At 49.7% G+C, this 18,643-nt stretch overlaps 8 protein-coding genes across 8 annotated transcripts; 4 read left to right on the forward strand and 4 right to left on the reverse strand.

Moving 5' to 3' along the window:
* Positions 1 to 435: 435 nt before the first annotated feature.
* Positions 436 to 992, forward strand: Pmar_PMAR003135 (RNA-binding protein, putative; the record flags this gene model as incomplete). Its single annotated transcript, XM_002777025.1, has 2 exons — positions 436 to 738; positions 801 to 992. The coding sequence occupies 2 exons, from the start codon at positions 436 to 438 to the stop codon at positions 990 to 992; spliced, it is 495 nt and encodes a 164-aa protein (XP_002777071.1).
* Positions 993 to 1,741: 749 nt separating this feature from the next.
* On the forward strand, positions 1,742 to 2,999 carry Pmar_PMAR003136 (hypothetical protein). The gene has a single exon (XM_002777026.1). The coding sequence runs from the start codon at positions 2,345 to 2,347 to the stop codon at positions 2,687 to 2,689; it is 345 nt and encodes a 114-aa protein (XP_002777072.1). The 5' UTR covers positions 1,742 to 2,344; the 3' UTR covers positions 2,690 to 2,999.
* Positions 3,000 to 3,159: 160 nt separating this feature from the next.
* Positions 3,160 to 4,074, forward strand: Pmar_PMAR003137 (conserved hypothetical protein; the record flags this gene model as incomplete). The annotated part of the gene is made up of 1 exon (XM_002777027.1): positions 3,160 to 4,074. Exon 1 carries the CDS (start codon positions 3,163 to 3,165, stop codon positions 4,072 to 4,074), a length of 912 nt encoding a protein of 303 aa, XP_002777073.1. The 5' UTR covers positions 3,160 to 3,162.
* Positions 4,075 to 4,311: 237 nt separating this feature from the next.
* On the reverse strand, positions 4,312 to 5,800 carry Pmar_PMAR003138 (L-allo-threonine aldolase, putative; the record flags this gene model as incomplete). The annotated part of the gene is made up of 8 exons (XM_002777028.1): positions 4,312 to 4,434; positions 4,482 to 4,625; positions 4,671 to 4,868; positions 4,915 to 5,051; positions 5,099 to 5,204; positions 5,254 to 5,431; positions 5,481 to 5,664; positions 5,710 to 5,800. The coding sequence occupies 8 exons, from the start codon at positions 5,798 to 5,800 to the stop codon at positions 4,345 to 4,347; spliced, it is 1,128 nt and encodes a 375-aa protein (XP_002777074.1). The 3' UTR covers positions 4,312 to 4,344.
* Positions 5,801 to 6,101: 301 nt separating this feature from the next.
* On the reverse strand, positions 6,102 to 10,425 carry Pmar_PMAR003139 (neurogenic locus notch, putative; the record flags this gene model as incomplete). Its single annotated transcript, XM_002777029.1, has 23 exons — positions 6,102 to 6,224; positions 6,271 to 6,400; positions 6,450 to 6,566; positions 6,614 to 6,765; positions 6,813 to 6,940; positions 6,987 to 7,110; positions 7,156 to 7,261; positions 7,309 to 7,403; positions 7,453 to 7,533; positions 7,738 to 7,868; positions 7,920 to 8,068; positions 8,120 to 8,274; positions 8,610 to 8,705; positions 8,756 to 8,929; positions 8,974 to 9,058; positions 9,103 to 9,243; positions 9,299 to 9,413; positions 9,459 to 9,615; positions 9,674 to 9,739; positions 9,790 to 9,975; positions 10,024 to 10,182; positions 10,237 to 10,312; positions 10,385 to 10,425. 23 exons carry the CDS (start codon positions 10,423 to 10,425, stop codon positions 6,102 to 6,104), a joined length of 2,787 nt encoding a protein of 928 aa, XP_002777075.1.
* A 410-nt stretch (positions 10,426 to 10,835) lies between these two features.
* Positions 10,836 to 12,414, reverse strand: Pmar_PMAR003140 (conserved hypothetical protein; the record flags this gene model as incomplete). The annotated part of the gene is made up of 2 exons (XM_002777030.1): positions 10,836 to 12,174; positions 12,230 to 12,414. 2 exons carry the CDS (start codon positions 12,412 to 12,414, stop codon positions 10,836 to 10,838), a joined length of 1,524 nt encoding a protein of 507 aa, XP_002777076.1.
* Positions 12,415 to 12,690: 276 nt separating this feature from the next.
* Positions 12,691 to 14,684, reverse strand: Pmar_PMAR003141 (calmodulin-domain protein kinase, putative; the record flags this gene model as incomplete). The annotated part of the gene is made up of 6 exons (XM_002777031.1): positions 12,691 to 13,586; positions 13,635 to 13,727; positions 13,955 to 14,123; positions 14,169 to 14,341; positions 14,388 to 14,492; positions 14,540 to 14,684. 6 exons carry the CDS (start codon positions 14,682 to 14,684, stop codon positions 12,691 to 12,693), a joined length of 1,581 nt encoding a protein of 526 aa, XP_002777077.1.
* A 2,323-nt stretch (positions 14,685 to 17,007) lies between these two features.
* Pmar_PMAR003142 (2,5-diketo-D-gluconic acid reductase A, putative) lies at positions 17,008 to 18,120 on the forward strand (the record flags this gene model as incomplete). The annotated part of the gene is made up of 6 exons (XM_002777032.1): positions 17,008 to 17,168; positions 17,222 to 17,392; positions 17,440 to 17,523; positions 17,572 to 17,702; positions 17,753 to 17,892; positions 17,938 to 18,120. The coding sequence occupies 6 exons, from the start codon at positions 17,008 to 17,010 to the stop codon at positions 18,118 to 18,120; spliced, it is 870 nt and encodes a 289-aa protein (XP_002777078.1).
* Between the last annotated feature and the right edge of the window lie 523 nt (positions 18,121 to 18,643).

Raw genomic sequence — 18,643 nt, forward strand, 5'->3', positions numbered from 1 at the left:
TCGTATACTGTCCTGGTGACTCCACTCAATAGGCCCTGTAGGGCAGCATCATCCTCTATTGGTCACACCACCACAGCAGGGGGAGGGGGCTTTGGCTCACTATATGGCGGTAGTCCCAGTACCAGTGCTGGTCTGCCGTCTCCTCCTCATGTTAGAAGCATCTCCTTCAATGGTGCTAGCGAGGCTATGCATCATCATCACCATCAGGGAGGGTTAGTCCCTCCTGGTACTGGTAAAAGGTCAAATTCGAGGTCGGGCTTTCGTATTTTTTGCCGTGTGGATTGCCGTGCATCTCCTCAAAGACCGATCCCATCTAGAGAGGCCGTCTGTGATTACTTCAGCTACTTCGGTTCAATTCTGGATTGCTATCTACCAGAGTCGGCCACCAACGTTGCATACGTATGCTTTGAAGACAGCCAGTCTCTTGAGGACGTCATGGCACAGGAGCGCCCTCACGTTGTAGAGGGGACCCAACTCACCGTCACGAGGGCCCAACCTCGACCAGACTACTCGGTCAATACTGATAGAATATTTGTCAAACACGTGCCAGACAGTGCCACCAGATTGGATCTGCGTGCTTACTTCAATAACTTTGGTGAGGTCACGGACGTCTACATCCCGAAGGATAAAGCCACCGGTGCCCAGCGTCGCTTCGCCTTTGTCACATTCCGTGATGTACGCTCGGCTAGAGCGGCTCTAGGAGCGGGCACGCATGTGATACATGACCAAGAGGTTCAGGTTATGCCAGCTGAGGCCCGTCCACAGTCAACGTCAACTTCGACCTCGATGGTTGGTCATAGTTCCCCACACACTCGTCCATCTCCCGTGATGGAACCTTACAATCGAACTATAAGGAGCCAAACAGACTCTATGGTATTGCCCGCCTCTATAAGTGGCAGTACTACTTCTACGACTACTGGGAGGAGACCCTCGACACCGTTGGTGCCTCTTCTACCGGCACCTCGGTCCGATCGGTTCAATTCTATAGATGAGAGCTGTATCGAAACGGTCCCATCCTGGCAATATTCGCAGCCAACGAGGGCCGCAGAAGTGAACAGAAATGAGCCCACGGACGATATGGGTGATGACGCCCACATGGTGTCTTTGGCGACGTCGGTTAGTCACCTACTGGACAGCAGTCCGAGTAGTATGGGAGGAGGCAGTGACGAAGAAGCTGGCAATCACAGCCCTGAGAAGCTGCTGAAGGAAAGCCTCAGGAGGACAGTGGATGTGGAGGATCAGGTGAGGCACTGAAGTGATCGATAGCGGCGTCGTTCTGTGCGTTATTGCCAGTGTTTGGTGGGACTCAGTTTCCTATGAATTCATATCAATTAGTAATTATAATAATGAAGTTCCACTCGCTTTACGTGAAGTGGCGTGATACTCTGTGAAAAAGCGGATATCCGCGGTATGCAGTTGTTTGTGAAATATGTTTTTTACTAGTGTTTTCATATCACGGGTGAAACTCCAATATACATCTACTACTACAGTGATTGAAGATGAATAGCATATTATTAATTCTGTGTGGTTGATTATACATAAAATAGGATTTATAACTACTACATTGGAGTTGCACCCGTGGTATGAAAAAGACTAGTGAAAAATATATTTAACGACTACTGCAGAGCGCGAATATCGGGTTTCTTACCGCGTATCACACCAAATGTAACACAGAGTAATCCTTTCAGGTTGCACGTCGGTCTCTGGAGTCACCCTTTGCCAATGCGATGTCACCGTTGTTGAGCTTTGAGGAATTTGTTCCGGCCCAACTGCCCCCTGCGGTCATTCGAGACGGTCACCAAACCCCAGCCGTGTCGAGATCGCCGTTCGTCCTGTAGAAGTCGGCCCAGTCGACTTGGCACCATAGCCTCGGGTTGTTGTTTACTGATACACTGTCTTGTAGTGGTCTTTTGAGAGGGTATAGTAATAATTATAGTGGCAGTATATGTAACTACTGCTATGGTGGTTAATCATCGGAGGAGGAGTCTATTGTGATCATTTTCTGTCTCTATTATTGTTGAACTCTTACTACTACTACTGCTGCTGCTGTTATTGTTCTAAAACTATCATAAAACAAGAGACATAGTACTACTACTACTGCTACTCTACTTGGTCCTTTCATGTAGAAACTGTCCGGTCGATACGGTCGTATAGTATTCAACTTTTTCGTCCATAGCTACGATTGATCATTGATGCCAAGATTTGTGGTCGGTTGAGATCGCAAGCCTCACTGATGTCCTACTGCTATTACTTCTATTCCCATTACCACACTGTCTTCGTAGAATCTTTTCATTTTCGACTCGGCAGTGTTTGTTGAAAATCACTCCCTGTTTGAAAAATTCTGATGTGCGACACATGCCCCTTTTTCTACGGTTCGGTACACATACTTGTTGTTCACTGGAGCTGCTATATTCCCGCTAAGTTTTTTTATCGCCGACGCTTTCAGTCTTTCATCGAGGAAAGCGTCTCGTACTCAGAAAGATGTTTGTATTTTGATGGTGCTGGCTGTCTGAAAATAGTCATCATCGTCAGTATACTCGCAGACGGTTGCGAGTCTTTCTTAAATGAGACTGATTACTGCTGTCGTCATAAATTCATTGTTAGTATCGTCAACGTGTATGCCGTCCCGGCATTGCTTTTGCCAGTTTTTCCTGTAACCTTATTTCATGTATTATATATTGATGATTGACGGATGCCCATGGATGGGTCACGTGTGGGGTCGGTCGGTCTGGCGTGGTCGTGGTTGGTAGTGGTAGTAGGAGTAGTAAAATTTTATATACTGATTTCATATGGTTGGGAGGGAACAGTCTTGATCCTGTTGTCATTCGCTTCGGCAGGCTGCTCATATGGTATGGTTCCTATTCGCATCGGCTAGTCTATAATGTTATCGTATCCTTTTGTGTGGAAGGGCTATACTGAGTAGCCATCGGAGCAATAAAAGTGAACCATTTCTCGCAATCATATCTCACTCTGCGTCATTATCTTAGACAGTGTTTTGGTATTACCACAACGGTTTCGAAGTATCACCATATGCATTGCGTTAGATAGTTCACGAGGGAAGCACACAGCGTTGAAGACTGACGATGTCGTTGTCACGATGCAGCACGAGTGGTAACAGTGATGTAATTGCTATCGTATATGTTCAGAGTGTATTTCCTGATAATGCCTGTGGACCCCGAATACCTCCTCGGTCAGGCAGCTGTCGAGAGACGTCGTGAGAGGAAAAGGCGTTCCTATCGTCGATTGGCTCTACGCTGTAGTTGCCTTATCTTGGTTGTACTCATCGTTGTCTGCATTGGTGGCTTTGGCGTCGCGGTCACCCAAGCGTTACATGCTCATGATGTGGAGTTGCTTGACAAAAGGAATGTCACTGCGTCTACTATACAGTACACGTTAAACTATACGTATGAGGGTCACATAAGTCCTGGGCAGTGGATCAAGTTCGAGGCGCCCTCTGAGCGAGTTCGTAACTATTGCCCAGTTTCCACCGACGATAGCAATGTGACCATGCTGGCCGTCAAAGTCCGTACTGGCGTGTCGTTGGAAATGGCTGAGGACGTCTGGCCCGGTTCTATGATGCACATTTCCGGTCCCTTCCCTCCTCTACCTAGCCTCCTTCGCAGTCTGGACACGTCAGCCCATAGAGTCGGCTTCTTCTGCTTTGGTGGTGCTATAACAGCTTGTATGGATCCTATCAGAGCCCTGTTGAGTCAGGGTGCTGATGTGCGACTACTTTATTTCAACAAGGGGCCGGAGCAGGTCTTATTCCGACGTCAGCTGGATGCTCTGACAACACTGTACCCCAAGACTTATCAAATTCATTACGTATACACCCGACCTGGTCAGGAGCCTGATAGGCCTGGAGAATTGACCGGTCGCTTGAACGCTGATATGCTGGCTGATGTGTTCAGTGACTGGTATGCTTTTCCTGTACGTTTCGAGTCTGCAGGCAGCGACAGTGCCAAGGCTCTTGCAAGGCAACTTGTGTCCTCTGCCAAGCATGCGGGTAATTGGAAAGACCGAGTTTATGATATGCCCTTGGGTGAATGGCTTGGAGAGACACTGTGGGAATAATTTAAATCATACTCATACAAGTGTTGAGTTTCGAAGTGTACACCATGTCATACGTACTCTTATCATTCTGTAGGCCCAATCATGCCGATGCTCTTGAAAATAGATTCAATGTGGATTGTTCAGGTCGACGGCGGTTAATAGACTAGATACCATGAACAATTACCATGAACACATCCACTCGGGACAACGCTACAATCATTGTTTCCTTGAAAAAAAATCCAACTCCCGCACATGTGCAAAACAATATCAAACAAAGAATGAACACGGCTTCTACTCGATGGTCAAAACATGATCAGCAGTAGTGAGTTTAGGCCAAGTCGTCGTTACCTTTTCCATCACCTTGCGAACCTTGTTGATCGCCTGCAATACAGACCATATGAATAGCACTTCACGTCGGTAGCACTTACCTTGACAATATCGTCGGTCGTTATGTGACGATGAGTGACGGCCCTGATCGCCGACCCACGTTCAATGCATATCATCTTCACGCAGACCTCATCACTGTTAGCGAGAGCTTCGACGACCTTAGCACACGTGGCTCTATCCTGTACCTGAATACAGCGATCACACCTTTTACTTCATTCCACGTGTCCTACCTTTTTGTCCAGTCCCCAACGAATCATATTGGTCTCAGTGGCGTCCACGTCACAGGCAACTCCATCAATGCTTGCAAGCCCTTCAGCGAGCATTTTGGCATGCTTATGGTCCTCAGCCAGCCTTTCCACCATGTCGTTGATAGCAATGCGGCCACAACAGGCTACGACACCGACTTGTCTCATATTCCCTCCGAGCACCTGAATATCAACTCCATGCCAGAATGCTGTGGACAGTCCTGACTACTTTGCGGAAGCGGTGCGCCAGAACTGCATCGGCCTCGGTTCGAGTGAGTAGAAGAGCCCCCATGGGCGCCGACAGGCCCTTGGACAGACACAGGGTGACCGTATCAGCTTGTTCAGTCAACTCCTTGACCGAAATGCCTGAGTAACCATCTTCAAGACTGAGCTGGAATACCTGTGATTGGTACCAAGTTTCACGGAAGCGTTGAAGATCCTCGAACCGTCTATATGTAACTTGACGTTGTTCTTTTTGCAGAGGGCCCCGAGGGAATCTATATACTCCTTGGTGAGTACCTGTAACGCACGGCTGAGCCTACCACCTTCATACGATGGAAACCCTCACCCGACCACCACAGACGTTCTGAGTATTCTCCACGCACACCGCCCTAGTGATAGGATAGTGGGGCTCGAAGGGCCGGATGGCGAACTCTACGTCCTCAAGACGCAGAGTACCATCAGGCTGGTTCGGGACTGTTCTACAATGAGCCCCGGCAATGGTCGAGTAGCCGCCTTGTTCGTATCTAGTACAAACTATCACCATCCGAATCATCACTAATAGTAGCAGAGTACATGTGCATGTGGGCCTTATCCCCTAGTATGATCTCACTGCCCTTCTTCTCACAGTGGACCAACATAGCCACCAGATTGGACATGGTAGCCGTCGGCAAATACAACGCCGTCTTGAATCCAAACTTCTCAGCAGCTTCCTTCTGGAAAGCATTGACTGTAGGATCCAGGCCCCACACATCATCACCTGATACAAGTATTTCATTCGACAAACATTTGCTCGCCTTCCTACCGCACTCCGCCTCTGCCATAGCACGTCTCATCTCACTCGTTGGCTGAGTGAAGGTGTCGCTGCGTAACTCTACAATATGAGTATTCGACATTTCAAAAAGGAACTCTTCACTATAGAGCGAATACGGCTATGTACAAGCCCTAGGAGATGAGTGATGATGGCGACCTGCATGGCGTGAAGAAGTAACTACTCTCGAAAGAAAAGGTTGACAGAGGTACTGAACTCAACAACAAAATCTGCCATCAGCATTGGCGAACGGCTACATCGAGAGCACCAGCTGGTGCGAGCATGGTCATCATGCATATAAGTCAAGTGAGTCACCTCCCGCCGAGCCTGCGAGTACCCTGACAGGAGCCGCCGTGAGGAAAGATGATATTCGCGTGAAGCGGTACTCACTCTGCCATGAATGCATCAGGGTCCACATCGTTGGACCTTTGTTTTTTCTGCTGTTCCGATTGGTAGTAATACGCCGCACCCGCGAAAATGAAGAAGACCAGAATGGCACAGAGGATAAGCTGGCAGTGACAATGTGAACATGAGCGTTGCTATAGCCCAACTCACCAGCACCGGCGACTTCTTCTCAACGACCATGTTCTGAACACTGTTCATGGCAGCATCGGGCTCCTCTTCAGCCTGTTCTGGTATGACCGGGTCACCGCTAAAGTCAATTATTGCTTCTCGCTCAAGCACTCTAAAGAAAAAGGGAAATACCATACAGAACGGAGCCTCATGGTCCCCACCGGTCCGCGTCGGTAACCTTAGTTTCACAGCGTGACCCCTGGAACCCTGGCGCACACAAACAATCACAAGTCGACGCCATCAGAGTTCCACCGTTGAGGCAGTCAGCTTCCTTCAATCTGAGTACAGCAACCGAATAGTTCGAATCCTGTATAGGAGCTCCTACAGGCAACAGCTTCCCATCTGGCAAGCCTCCTGCATCTCATCGCCACCCTTGGCTGGGCACCGCTTACCTCCGTTACGAGGCAGTGTCGAGATACTAAAGTACCGTCGCCTCTGACAGTCAGATTGGCATTCACTCCATGGACCCCAATCGCCCTAATAAAAGCAGAGTACTCCGTGGTAGTAATATGAGAATAACTCACAATGCAGTCAATGCTGCCTGAGGAAAGCTCACACGCCGGCTCCCCTGTGGCTCTACTCACGTCCGACCAAGTCCCAGACCGACACGAACAGAACCCTGTCCTTGCATCACACTGCCCGACTGGACAACCTAAGTCAACCGTAATAAGCTGAGCTCTCATAACAATAGGAGGTACCTTCACAGGGATCCCTAGTGCAGTAGACCCCATTAAGGGGGCCATTGTCAGGGCCCTCGTTGGTCCACCCATTGACACATCGACACCCGTCATCCACGCAGTTTCCATGACCGTTACAGCGGCTCTAAGACACCGATACACAGCGAGGAAACAACAACAGCCTACCCACCTCTGAGCAATCAGTCTTCTCGAGCTCACAGTTCTCACCAGAAAAGGCCCCCTCGCACTTGCAGACCCCTGTGGCCACGTCACAGGTTCCTCGACCGTTACAGTCTCTGAACGCTAGGATGAACAGCAAGACAACCACGGGTGTGACAGTCACCTGCCCATACACTTCTTGCAGTCACCCCAGCTGCACATTTCAGTGCGACTCTTGCCAGCAGGATGCTCACACGGCGTTCCAGACCCACGTACCGGCTGAGGCAATAGTATTTTTCCATGTCTGACGAGGTCGACCCAAATTCACCTGGAAGATCTTGAAGGTCATCTCCTGCATGCATTCATCATTGCATGTACTACCGACCCATTGGCCTACGCAGTCTTGTACCTGTGGACGCGCTACAACAACCACTGATGAATATACGTCAACAGTGCCAACAGTGTAAAAGAGCAAAACGACGGCAATGACAAAATTAACTGCAATCTCAACGACCTGCTCATAACAACACAGTAGTAACAAACACACAACGTTAGTAGCATTGACAACAACAAGTCGGAGCTCCTCCCCCTCCTCCTCTTCCTTCGAGCTTACCTCCTGGTCACACTTCCCACCGAGTCCAGGCGTGCTCCGCTCCCAACCCTCCTCACATCGACATTCGTATTGTCCATTGCCAGATACGCAGTTGCCTTTCCCACAGTCACGAACTCTCCAATCAGTTTCATCTGAGGAACCGAATGTCCTCATCATGAACAACGGTTACGTGGACAGTTTACTTTCAAGTAGGATCTTCTCGAGGCACATGTTGGTGGTGGTCTCGCAGTGAATGCCGAACCATGTAGCCTGGCATTGGCATTCGTAACCAGTTGGTTTGTCAAAGTTCTCCACGCATTCACCAAACTGCCCGCACGGTTTAGTGCGACACCTAACACATGATCTCCCTGACCGCGCGCCATGAAATTGATCCAACACTTACGGGTCAGTGCGAGTGTCACAATTGGGCCCCTCATAGCCCGGCATGCACTCACAACCATTGGCCTTGCACGTGCCCTTCTCACAAGCAACAATTTTTCCACAGACAAACTCCGGCATTCCGTCCGTCGACATGGTGAACCCAGTGACCGCCATCGCCTGACATCAATACTCTATGGAGCTCGGAAATACCAATTGTTATACTCAAAAACTTCGTTCCTATCACTAACTACACCCAATGTGAGATGAACGAAGACGCGCCAGCACAATGCAGATATTATCACTCTACCACAAATATGCATCCCCAGTTTTCAAGTCAGCTAAGACATACTCAGCGTAGACACCTCTACATGGAGGTTTATCAAGTAAGTACTCCTCTTCACAACAAACATCTTCGAGCTCGAGTAAGTTCACTACACAAGGTGCGCGCGTGCTGTCCCTACTGCTGCACAAGGGATCGCCAGGACTAATACCCTGTCCCTTTGAATTCTTACCCTACGGCCCCCCAACATGGTGCCCTCCAGGAACTTATCGCTGCCAACAATGAGTTTAGACGATTCCCATGGTTTCTCTGGTAAGTTGCTCTTCACCTGTGATCGACCCAGCTATATACGCCCCAAGACAACGGCTAGTTTCTCACCGATTCAATGGATGGGACCTTGTCCATATTCCAGGCATCCTTCAATCCCCCCAGGGCCTTGTTCATCGCCTCCTCTCTGGCTGCTGCCGGGGACTCTATGTTAGTTGGACCGAACATGTCATTGTCGAAAGAATAGTTCCCAGCCAGGATCTGTGCCACGATATCAGGATCGGCCTGCAAAACCAATACCACTACTGATGTTCCCAACGACGCCCTACCCTATATCCCATATCGATTTCCATGAGGTTCTGAGGACTAGCCGTTCCCCCGTCAGCTTTAATCGGGCGAGCGCTAAGCATCCACCTGTGAAGAACAGTGACCATCGTAGAGTTAGAGAGTAGCCGCACCTTATAAAGCTGGAGGGCATGGCACTCTCCTTGAGTCGTCCTGAACAAGTGTTTAGCTCCTGTCTCCTCGAAGAGTCATCGCCAGTTTTGATCATGAAGCCCTCCATTGAGCTCAGCATGCACTGTTGGACATCCTTCACACTGAATAACCAGGCAAACTTCGTTCACTCCTATACCGCCGTTCGGTCCGTCTCACCTAGCTATGGTGTTTTCAGCCCTAGTCTGCTCATCAGTATCATAAGTAACGTTCTTCACTTGGTACACGGTATCGATCCCATACGCCTTCACTTCGGCTGTGATCAACTTCGTACCTGCGACCACACACTACAAGAGGCCCAGCGCTGCAATAGACCTACACTGTATATCAGGAATATCGAGGAGTTTCCTATTGGCTTCCATGTCTTGATCATTCTCATTCTGTCCAGTAGCTGCCGCCGCCCGCCTCGCTGCCTCCCTAGCGTGGGAGCGCCACCGAACACCAATGACCACATCCCCCGAGTCACAGTTCACTGTCTGGCAAACAACGGGCAGATCACAACTTCGCCCTCCTGAACGAGACAAGGCTGCCTACCCGTGAGGCACCGTTGAAGCCGTAGACCTCTCGCCAATACGACTGCGTGCCTTTATTAATGTGTACCTGATCAGTAGCAGCCCAGTGACTGCCACAAGAGGCCCTGTGTCGATCACCCCAGCCGTCAGGGCTCCAAAGAGAGGCCAGTAACCGGTGGTCTTCGTCCCAGTGACAGTATTTTCTTTAACGACTCTGTCCATGCCAACCAAGGGGAACTTCTGGTCGTATACACCATCAACACTGTATGAACCAAGATTAGGGCCGAGCGGCATCGACGAGGTCCTCAATAATGCATGGACAAACTGAAAAATGCAACTTGTGGGAATTGAACCCGCGACCAAGTCCCTTACTGAGCTGGGGTCAACCGAGTCATGAATAGTAGAGTCCAGATCATAAAGCCTGGGGCCTCCAGAGCGGAGTTGTTCCTCGTCGGGAGCCGGACGATGTGCCAGGGGTAAAGATGACCGCCAGTACTCATCCACCTTGCGTGTAGAGGGACCAAATGATTCCTGAAGTGTGAAGCGAGTGGTATGAAAAATCTTCACTATAACAACTACGAATACCTTCAAATGGAAGTGAGCTCCTGGAACGAAAATGGACCCCTCTGAGGAGGCCTCCAAATTGGGGGTACTATCGTCTCTACTCCGCCTCATACCTGAGCACCGGGGGGGATACTCCCACAATATAATACTGTCGTCCCGTTGGCACTACCGGAAGCAGTTGCCACGAGGATCGGCCAGACTAGTTGCCATCTTAGTAAAGACATAAAATAAATAAGTGTAAATGGCTAGCGATAGTATGTGTAGGTTCTAGTATTCAATTCGAGAGGATGATAACAAAGTTGGAATCGCCCTGGGAATTGTTGAAACGCTACAGCGACTTGTCAGCGATGAGCACTCAGCACGTACACATACATGCCTCAGCTATTCACGCAGTGTCCTTTCTTCATGGCGAAGGATGCCAGTCGCATCAACTTGCAATTTGCGACATTGCACCACGGGATTCAGGTAGCCCCCAGATGAAGACAATGACCACTTACGTCACAGGAGGCCGATGGCATCGTCCCGGAAGCCGTCTCTGAGGAGGATCACTCTGTGGCCTTCGAGCTGAACTCAACCCGCACAAGTGGTGCTGGTCCTGATTGTGGAGAGTGGCTCGATGATCATTTGGAGGGTAAGAAAACTCCCCTCTGGAATAACTCCGACATGTTGGGACGACTTCGCGGTATTCTCCAAACCATCTTGGTCCGATCGCCACTCGCCTCTCTAGTGTCCACACCACGAGTGGGCATCCCGCTGACCGAGTCAGCCGAGCCACGCCGCCGGTGGTCACTCCGATTCAATGTATCGCTCTCCGTGTCAGCTCCCCCCTGATGCCCCTCAACTCGAAGCCAACTATCATTAACTTTATGTAGGGCCTCCCACAATAACGCGTTGCGTTGTCTATACACCTCCCTCTCCTTGGTCACCTCCGACACCATCTTCGCAAGTTCCACCACAGACCGCTGGTCGGCGGCAGCATTCGTCAGCGATGGACGAGCCGACTCTGGCAAGTGGTCGCTGAGCTCCGCCACCTGTTGGAACCTTTCTGTAATCAGCCTTCGACTCTCTCTGGCTTTAGCATCTGTCTCTCGTTTGAGTCTCTCCAGTCTGATTGTCATTTGTCTTATGCGCGCCTCCTTTTCCTCTAGAACCATCAAGGGGTCTTTCGGCTCTGATTTCACCGGCGTTTTGGACACACCGTGGAACGAGTTCGTCTGGTCTACTTTCGAAATCTCCTCGACCTCGACCCACAGAGGCGAGCTCCCTATATGTTCCTCATTATAAAGCAGATCGATCCGTCCTGGACCACCAGCAACTATGGTGAATGCCACAACGAATATGCCCGTTTCACAGTCCGTGACATCGGTCACTCTGACTGCCCCCACAGGACGGGCTCCGAAGACACCGCTGGAGTCGTAGGATCGATTCCCACACGCGTCACAAGTCTCCACCCAAAGCTCATGTGTAACTCCTATGGCGGTATCAGGCAAGACCAGACTCGAGCCATCCGAGGTGGGTACCACCGAGCCAGAGATTATCTGACAGCATTGAGCCTCAACCTTTCCTGGGCGCACGACTACATCGAATGGGCTACCACATACGTGACCTCCATTGACAGTCACGTCGAGGAAATAGTAGCCAGGCCGAGCACAATCATATCGCAGCTTGTAAGAGCCGTCCTCACAGTCCATCGACCATGCCTTGTATTCACCGATGGCCAGAGTCACATCTTTTGGTCGCAGCAGAAGTGATACGTTATTACCTCCCACGGGTATACGGTAGCGATTATGGTTCACCGTGTTGACAGTGAGCTCGAGCATTTCACCACAGAGGCCACCGCCGACTCCGGGGCCATAGGCAAGGCACCGTTCGGGCCAAGGAACAGTACTCCAACGACGACCCGTCTCGTCCAAGTAGAAAGTCTGCCGCGGCGACTGGCCCGAAAGCCCTTCAACTTGGCTGAAATTCAGAAAACATGTTCACTTCAGAATCAGTAGCAGCAGCAGCGACTCACTCTTCCACGTCCCCTTGCAGGCCGCCACCATCAGTGGGACTAATGGACCGCCACACGGGCTCGTATCGATTCCTAGCACCAAAGCTAGCAGGAACCGCAGCATTAGCTGCCATCTGGTCAGTGAGCTGCTGACCCTCGTCCTGGCTCAACTCGGGCGGCATCGATGGTATCTTCTCGCCCTCCATCTCCTGCTGAACTGTCGTGACAGCTCGTCGTACTAAATGACGTAACGTCGTATCCGTTTGTAACATAGGGTAGAGCTAAAACGTAAGAAGTTAATCCCCTTCCCTCCAATGGACGACACCGACGATGGACACGCACTACCGCTGTAGAACACAGTACCCTATTACAACGCAAAGCGGTCCTGAAGGATTGTGTAGGAGGCACAGTTGGCACTATTATGGCATGTGATATGGACTACAGCAGCTGGTACTGCTGCATCGTCATGTGGTAAGAAATGATCAATTATCATGTAAAGGGCAGTTGACAGTTTCCAAAGGCGGAGCTTTAGCCAAATAGAGCCGAACGAAGTCCTCTGCAGAAATGCCTCGTTCAACAGTATCTACCAGCTCAGGGAACGCCTCGAGCAACACATCGACAGCGTGCTCCACCGAGACGATATTGGGCTCAAAGTCGACCAAGTCCTTGGGGGATATATATCCATCACCATCTATGTCCATCATATCAAAGGTTTGTAATGCTAGATCCTCACTGAGATCCGTATCACACAGTGTTGCGGCCATGAACTCATTATAGTTGAGGGCATCGTTGTTGTCCAAGTCAACTCTAGCAAACACTTTACGAAGATTGCCAGACACCCTCACTCCAGCCCTTCTCAGACCGTCCTCCAACTCGGCAAACGACACGTAGCCATCTCCATTCTGATCAAACATACGGAAGGTGTGCTGCTGGGCCGCTACTGAGTCGTCGTCTATCAGGTGGGCTGCACTCATCATAGCCATCCTTTTCAATGTCGGCAGACGAGTGAACCGCTCCATTCGCTCAACACAGTGTGAGTCAAAGAGGTGGGCAAATCTCATGTCAATACATATCGTGTCACCATCACTAGCCTCGCCAGCCTTGCTCAAAATGCTGCGGATAAATGGGTGCTTCAGTGCTTCCTCCGGGGTAATACGTTTGCGAGGATCCCTCTCAAGAAGGCGCCTAAGAAGATCCTTAGCGTCCACAGACTTATCCACCAGACTTGGGTTCTTCAAACGCCTCTCGAGGAAATCAGGATCGAGGACCTCGTCCAAGATCTCGGCTGGGGAGTCCGCACAGTCAGCACCAAATAAAGGCTCCCCTGTGAAGAGCGCATACGAGATGACCCCCAAGGACCACATGTCCGATGCTGTACCTAATACAACACCCTCGACACAGAGACTGCAAGTAGGCATACTCCCACCATAGACGCCATCAGCGACGACCTCTGGTGCCATATACGCTGGTGTACCCGCTGTAACGTTGTCCTCTTCGAACAGTTTACGCTCCAAATCGGCTACTTCCGAGCTATGCTGAAAACAAGCACTACGTTGCAAGGTGAGGAAAGACTACGGCTCACAACAAGGGGATATACGTTCGCTTCCCTCAGATGAGCTCAGGAGTTTACATACATTTCGAAAGCAAGTGAACAAAAATCAATGAAATTTTCTCCAAGTTTCCTCAGAATTTCCACATTATCACCAACACATGTAGTTGACCATATGCATATTTTCCACCACAGACTGCTCACCTCAGCTAAGCCCAGGTCTATCATCTTGATGGACGACCTGGCTGTATCCTTCGATCGGAACATGAAGTTCTCAGGTTTAATATCCTTGTGTATGATATTGTTGTGATGACACCCCACAACAGCCTTCAGCATGTGCCGCATAATAGTAGCTACCTCTTCCTCCTAAACAGGAACTCCTCGAGATCCACTGGCCATGCCCGGTCCTACCTGAAAGCCGTTCTCTCTACTCTCGAAGACGTGGATGATGTGGTCGAACAGATCTGGTCCCGCACAGAGCTCGAACACTAGGTAGTAGTTAACTTCATTTTCAAAGTACTCGATCAGTTTGACTATGTGAGGGTGGTCCAAGGCGAGCAGACTGGCGATCTCGTGCTCGAACACTAGCTGAACTTCCGCGATGCTCCAGTTTAGCGAACATACAACTACCTACCTTATCAGTTCCAACGTGCGTCTTGGGTATCTGTTTCACCGCCCTCTTGGTACCTGTACGTTTGTGCTCAGCTAGAAGGACTGTCCCAAAGCCCCCCGACCCTGCAACGACTCAGTTCACTTCTTCGCTTTAGTAGGGGGGTGCTTACCGAGCTCACGGAGTACAACATAACGAGAGTAAAACGGATGAGTATTGCGGCGTATGAAGGAATGACGTTCAACGGACAAGTCGATAAAAGAAGCCTGAGAGGTAGAAAGCATCTCACACGTCGTTGTGCTGGTAGAGGAATACATGTCTAGTGAAGGTATGAGGTTTGGGACGATAGAAAGCCTCAGTCTGACAGTAGGTGTCCCGACGACGACCCCTTTGGGCCACGTGGACGATGAACCCCATCGATCCAGCGACACCGGCCACCCAATGCGGCCATTGATGCTTACTTCTTAGACGATACAATATGAGAAGAGCACAGAAATCAAATCAACTGCGGGGAAGTGCATGAGCAATTCCCTCGATAATGAATATCAGAAATATACACAGTCCTTCAAACCAGAAGTGAAACGTTCGACACCATCACGCACGCTAGATATAGAAATGACTTACCTATACGTGCTCACTGATGCCCTTTGCAGCATTGAGTGCAAAAAGCCTACCAACAACGGATGCAGTAGGATAGCTGTACAGCACCCATCGAGCGTAAAAGCCACAGAAGACTAATGCTGCTGCTTCTGTGCTCACGGCCCTTCACTCAGGATGCCTATAAAGGGGCGTCTGGGAGATGCAGCTGCACGTGGAATATCATTCTAAATCTCGGGCTACCCGAAGGCATCTGCAGCGAATAGCGACCAGAGCCTTAGCAGTGGACGCTCAAACTCCAGAGGGAGGGTAAATCGTGTAGGAGCCGAGAGGATCTGCGACCTTGATCAACCACTTTACCTAGTACTCCTCACTGCAACGCCTTCAATGAAAGAATGTGCACCATAGATATGATCACCGCCAACCGTCTGGTTCACTAGAGGGTATCCTCAGTAGATTGCCCATCCAAAACCTAACCCAAACTCGCTTGAAGGCAGATAGGCTCCAAATGGGGGTAGTGTAAGCCACGTATGTCGGCCACACGTTATGTTCGCACTCTAACTCTTGGTGTCCACCTATGAATCGGAGGAATTACGGTATGGGTGAGGTCCTTGACTCTGCGACCAGCTACCAGATAGTATTCCAAGTACGCTGCACAACTCGCTAGTCTACTAAGGTAAGATACGACCTGCTAAGGAGAAGCCTCCTCTACGCCTTGCAGAGTAGAAGCCTCTACCATGAAGCCCGCTAGCGTATCAAAGGGTCTATATGAGAGAGGGATCGACCTCGAAAACAAGAGCGAAATAGTTGCCGAGGAGAAATGATCAGCCAAGCAGCAGCTTTCTGATCGTAGCTGTTCAAGACGAAGAAGTCTTCAAGATATTCTCTCAAGCTGATGCACAACTTAATACGATTACTCCATTTAACTGTCCACGATGTAGAGAGAGACAACGCTGAGCTGCTTGGTAGTGCGCTGAATACCGCGCCCGCCCACCTGATCGATTTTAACGCTCAAGACTTGCAATCTTGGCTGAGCCGGAATATCATCGACCAGTATGCCGCGCCACTGTAATCGATCTATTCGCGAAGGGTATTATCTCGCGACCGTGCCGAGTAGGAGTAGGTAGACGAGGTGGTTATTGCTGATGTGTAAACAGCACGCTGGAAGTGACCATCTTATCCACTAAGACGAGGAGATTCCCCTATGAGGTTTCCCCAATGCCTAGAGTCCAGGCGACACCCTTCGAATCAAGGGAGAGGAGAAAGCATGGCCGGAAGTTGATATTCTGCAGATTCTCAACTCAAGTGTCTTATTTCCGTGCCATCAATTAGCGTCGGTTGATGAAAGAATTTTGGTAACCTTGAAGGTTAAACCTTGTTTGCGTCATTGTGTGACTCACACTGTGTCGTGTCCCTTTATCGTCCAAGATTCCGCTCCTTTCGATTCCCAACTCGGGATTACTACCAACAGCGGCTAACAGAAGGCTAAGGTTGAAACCTTCATGTACGTGTCTTGAGCCAACTAGACTCGCTGTTCGTCCCGAGTAACTTGGACAGCGCTACTACGTGGGCATGAGAGGAGTCGCAGAGGGCGCTGGGATAATCTTGTACCGCATTCCAGTTGGTGGTCAGAGGCTCTACTCTGAGATAGTGAGTGACAGTAGCAATTACGTAGGGAGATTCGCGTGGAGTATGCGGGGATGAGAAGACTCTATCGTATATTCGGTGAACAGGTCGTGTATGAGGTGTTGTATTGGATGGTGTCCCCGAGGGATGACTGAAGATTGCTAAAGATTACAAGCAGTTTAGCGGTTAAGCATGTACAAAGCGTAATTGATCTCACGTCAGTTCATAGCTTCTGAGCACTGAGAAACCATATGTACCAGATAGGGTTCCAAGCACTTACTCGCCAGCGGAGATAGAGCTCTCGGGACTTGTCAAAGGTTGATGGAAACCTTTCCTTACCTGAGCTGAGCTGCGCATCGCACAATGAGTGATGGTGTTGTTATATGGTGTTATCAGCTAGCATTTGTGTTATTGAAAATGATGACACCTACAATGCTGCTGTCCAGCGGTAACGCAATCCCTATGGTTGGTTTCGGCACCTACAGAGTGGGTGTAACGCCGAAGTCTGTTTTTGAGGTGGTCTCAACAGGGAGAGACGGGAAGACTGTTATCAAGAACGCTATAGAAGCTGGCTACAGGTGGGGAGTGTTTGCTTGGTCCTTGCTGCTCGTGGTGATTATCATAACTATAGGCTTTTCGACTGTGCCCAGTTCTACGCCAACGAAGCTATCGTTGGCGATGCCATAGCAGAGAGTGGTATTCCCCGACAGGAGTTCTTCATCATATCTAAAGTGTGGCCTGATAAGATCTTCCAAGGCCGTCAGGCTGTTATTGACCAGTGCAAGCAGTCGTTGAAGGATCTGTGAGGAGCTACTCTCTACTACTGTTTATGAAGTCCTTTACCTTCAGTCGGACCTCTTACGTCGACTTGTACTTGGTTCACTGGCCTGTCCCTGGCAAGCATGTGGAAGCTTATCAAGCTCTAGAGGACTTGTAGGAGGCCGTATCACTGTCGTAATGTGCCCGAGGAGTGGTATGCAGGTACAAGGAAGGCTTATGTCATTCTATTGGCCTTGCGAACTACACTATAGAGGATTACGAGGAGCTCGTGAATGCGGGAATTTCCATCCCCCCTTCCTGCAACGAGATTGAAGTGAATCCTTTACTGTTCAGTGAGTCATCAATTGGCACATCTCATCTGAGTTGCATCCCCTCCCTACAGGGAAGAAGACTATTGAATACTTCCAATCTAAGGATATCGCTATCCTCTCCTGGCGTGGTCTCGGTAATGGCAGGCCTGAGTTGCTCGAGCATCCGGTCCTTACCAAAATCGCTGCTGATAAGAAAGTCACCACAGCCCAGGTGGGATGACTCAACCTTCTCAATGGTGGATTGTATTGGTTTTAGGTTATTGGTCGATGGTTGGTACAGCATTCGATTGTCCACATACCCAAAAGTGAAAACCCCGAGCGGATGAGAGTCAACAAGGACATATTCTCATTCGAGCTATCATCAACTCAAATGGCTGAGATTGATGCTATCGGCTTGTCCAAAGAGGCCATCGAATACTTCCGTGAGCACTACAAGTAAGGAGGTGTTGGGGTGAAGCAGCTTATGGGCTTAGTTTAAGTCGCATAGTTCTAGGTTAGTTTTATTGGGAGAGTCTCTTAGTCGGGAATATACTCCGTTGCAAGTGAGTTCACAGCTTAGTATGCAATGGTTTTTTCGAATTGGGTCCCGATTTTGACAGTACCAAGGTTCGAACCAGGGATCATTAGTTCTGTTGATCAAGCCTCTTATTATTTCACCAAGACAGCTGCTTTGTTGTTCAGGGTCAACAGCACTAGAGACTGCGGATTAACGGTGGCCGATGCAAGGCAGCAATTCACCAGTGATTGACTTTAATACGTGTTTTCCCACCATCTTTTCGCTGTTTTCTCTCAGTGTCTTGTTGCGTTGTGTGAATAGATATTCGGTTTGTTAGTGTACTCGTTACAGACTTGCTGACTTTACTTTAGCCAGTCTGCCGTCTATGGATGAGAGGGTTAGGATAGGCACTCAACTTGTTCTGAATTTTTGGTGTATAGGAGGATATCAGGTCGTTCGTGAGGTT

This window comes from Perkinsus marinus (assembly GCF_000006405.1).
Source record: "Perkinsus marinus ATCC 50983 genomic scaffold scf_1104296952312, whole genome shotgun sequence".
Classification (NCBI taxonomy): domain Eukaryota; phylum Perkinsozoa; order Perkinsida; family Perkinsidae; genus Perkinsus; species Perkinsus marinus.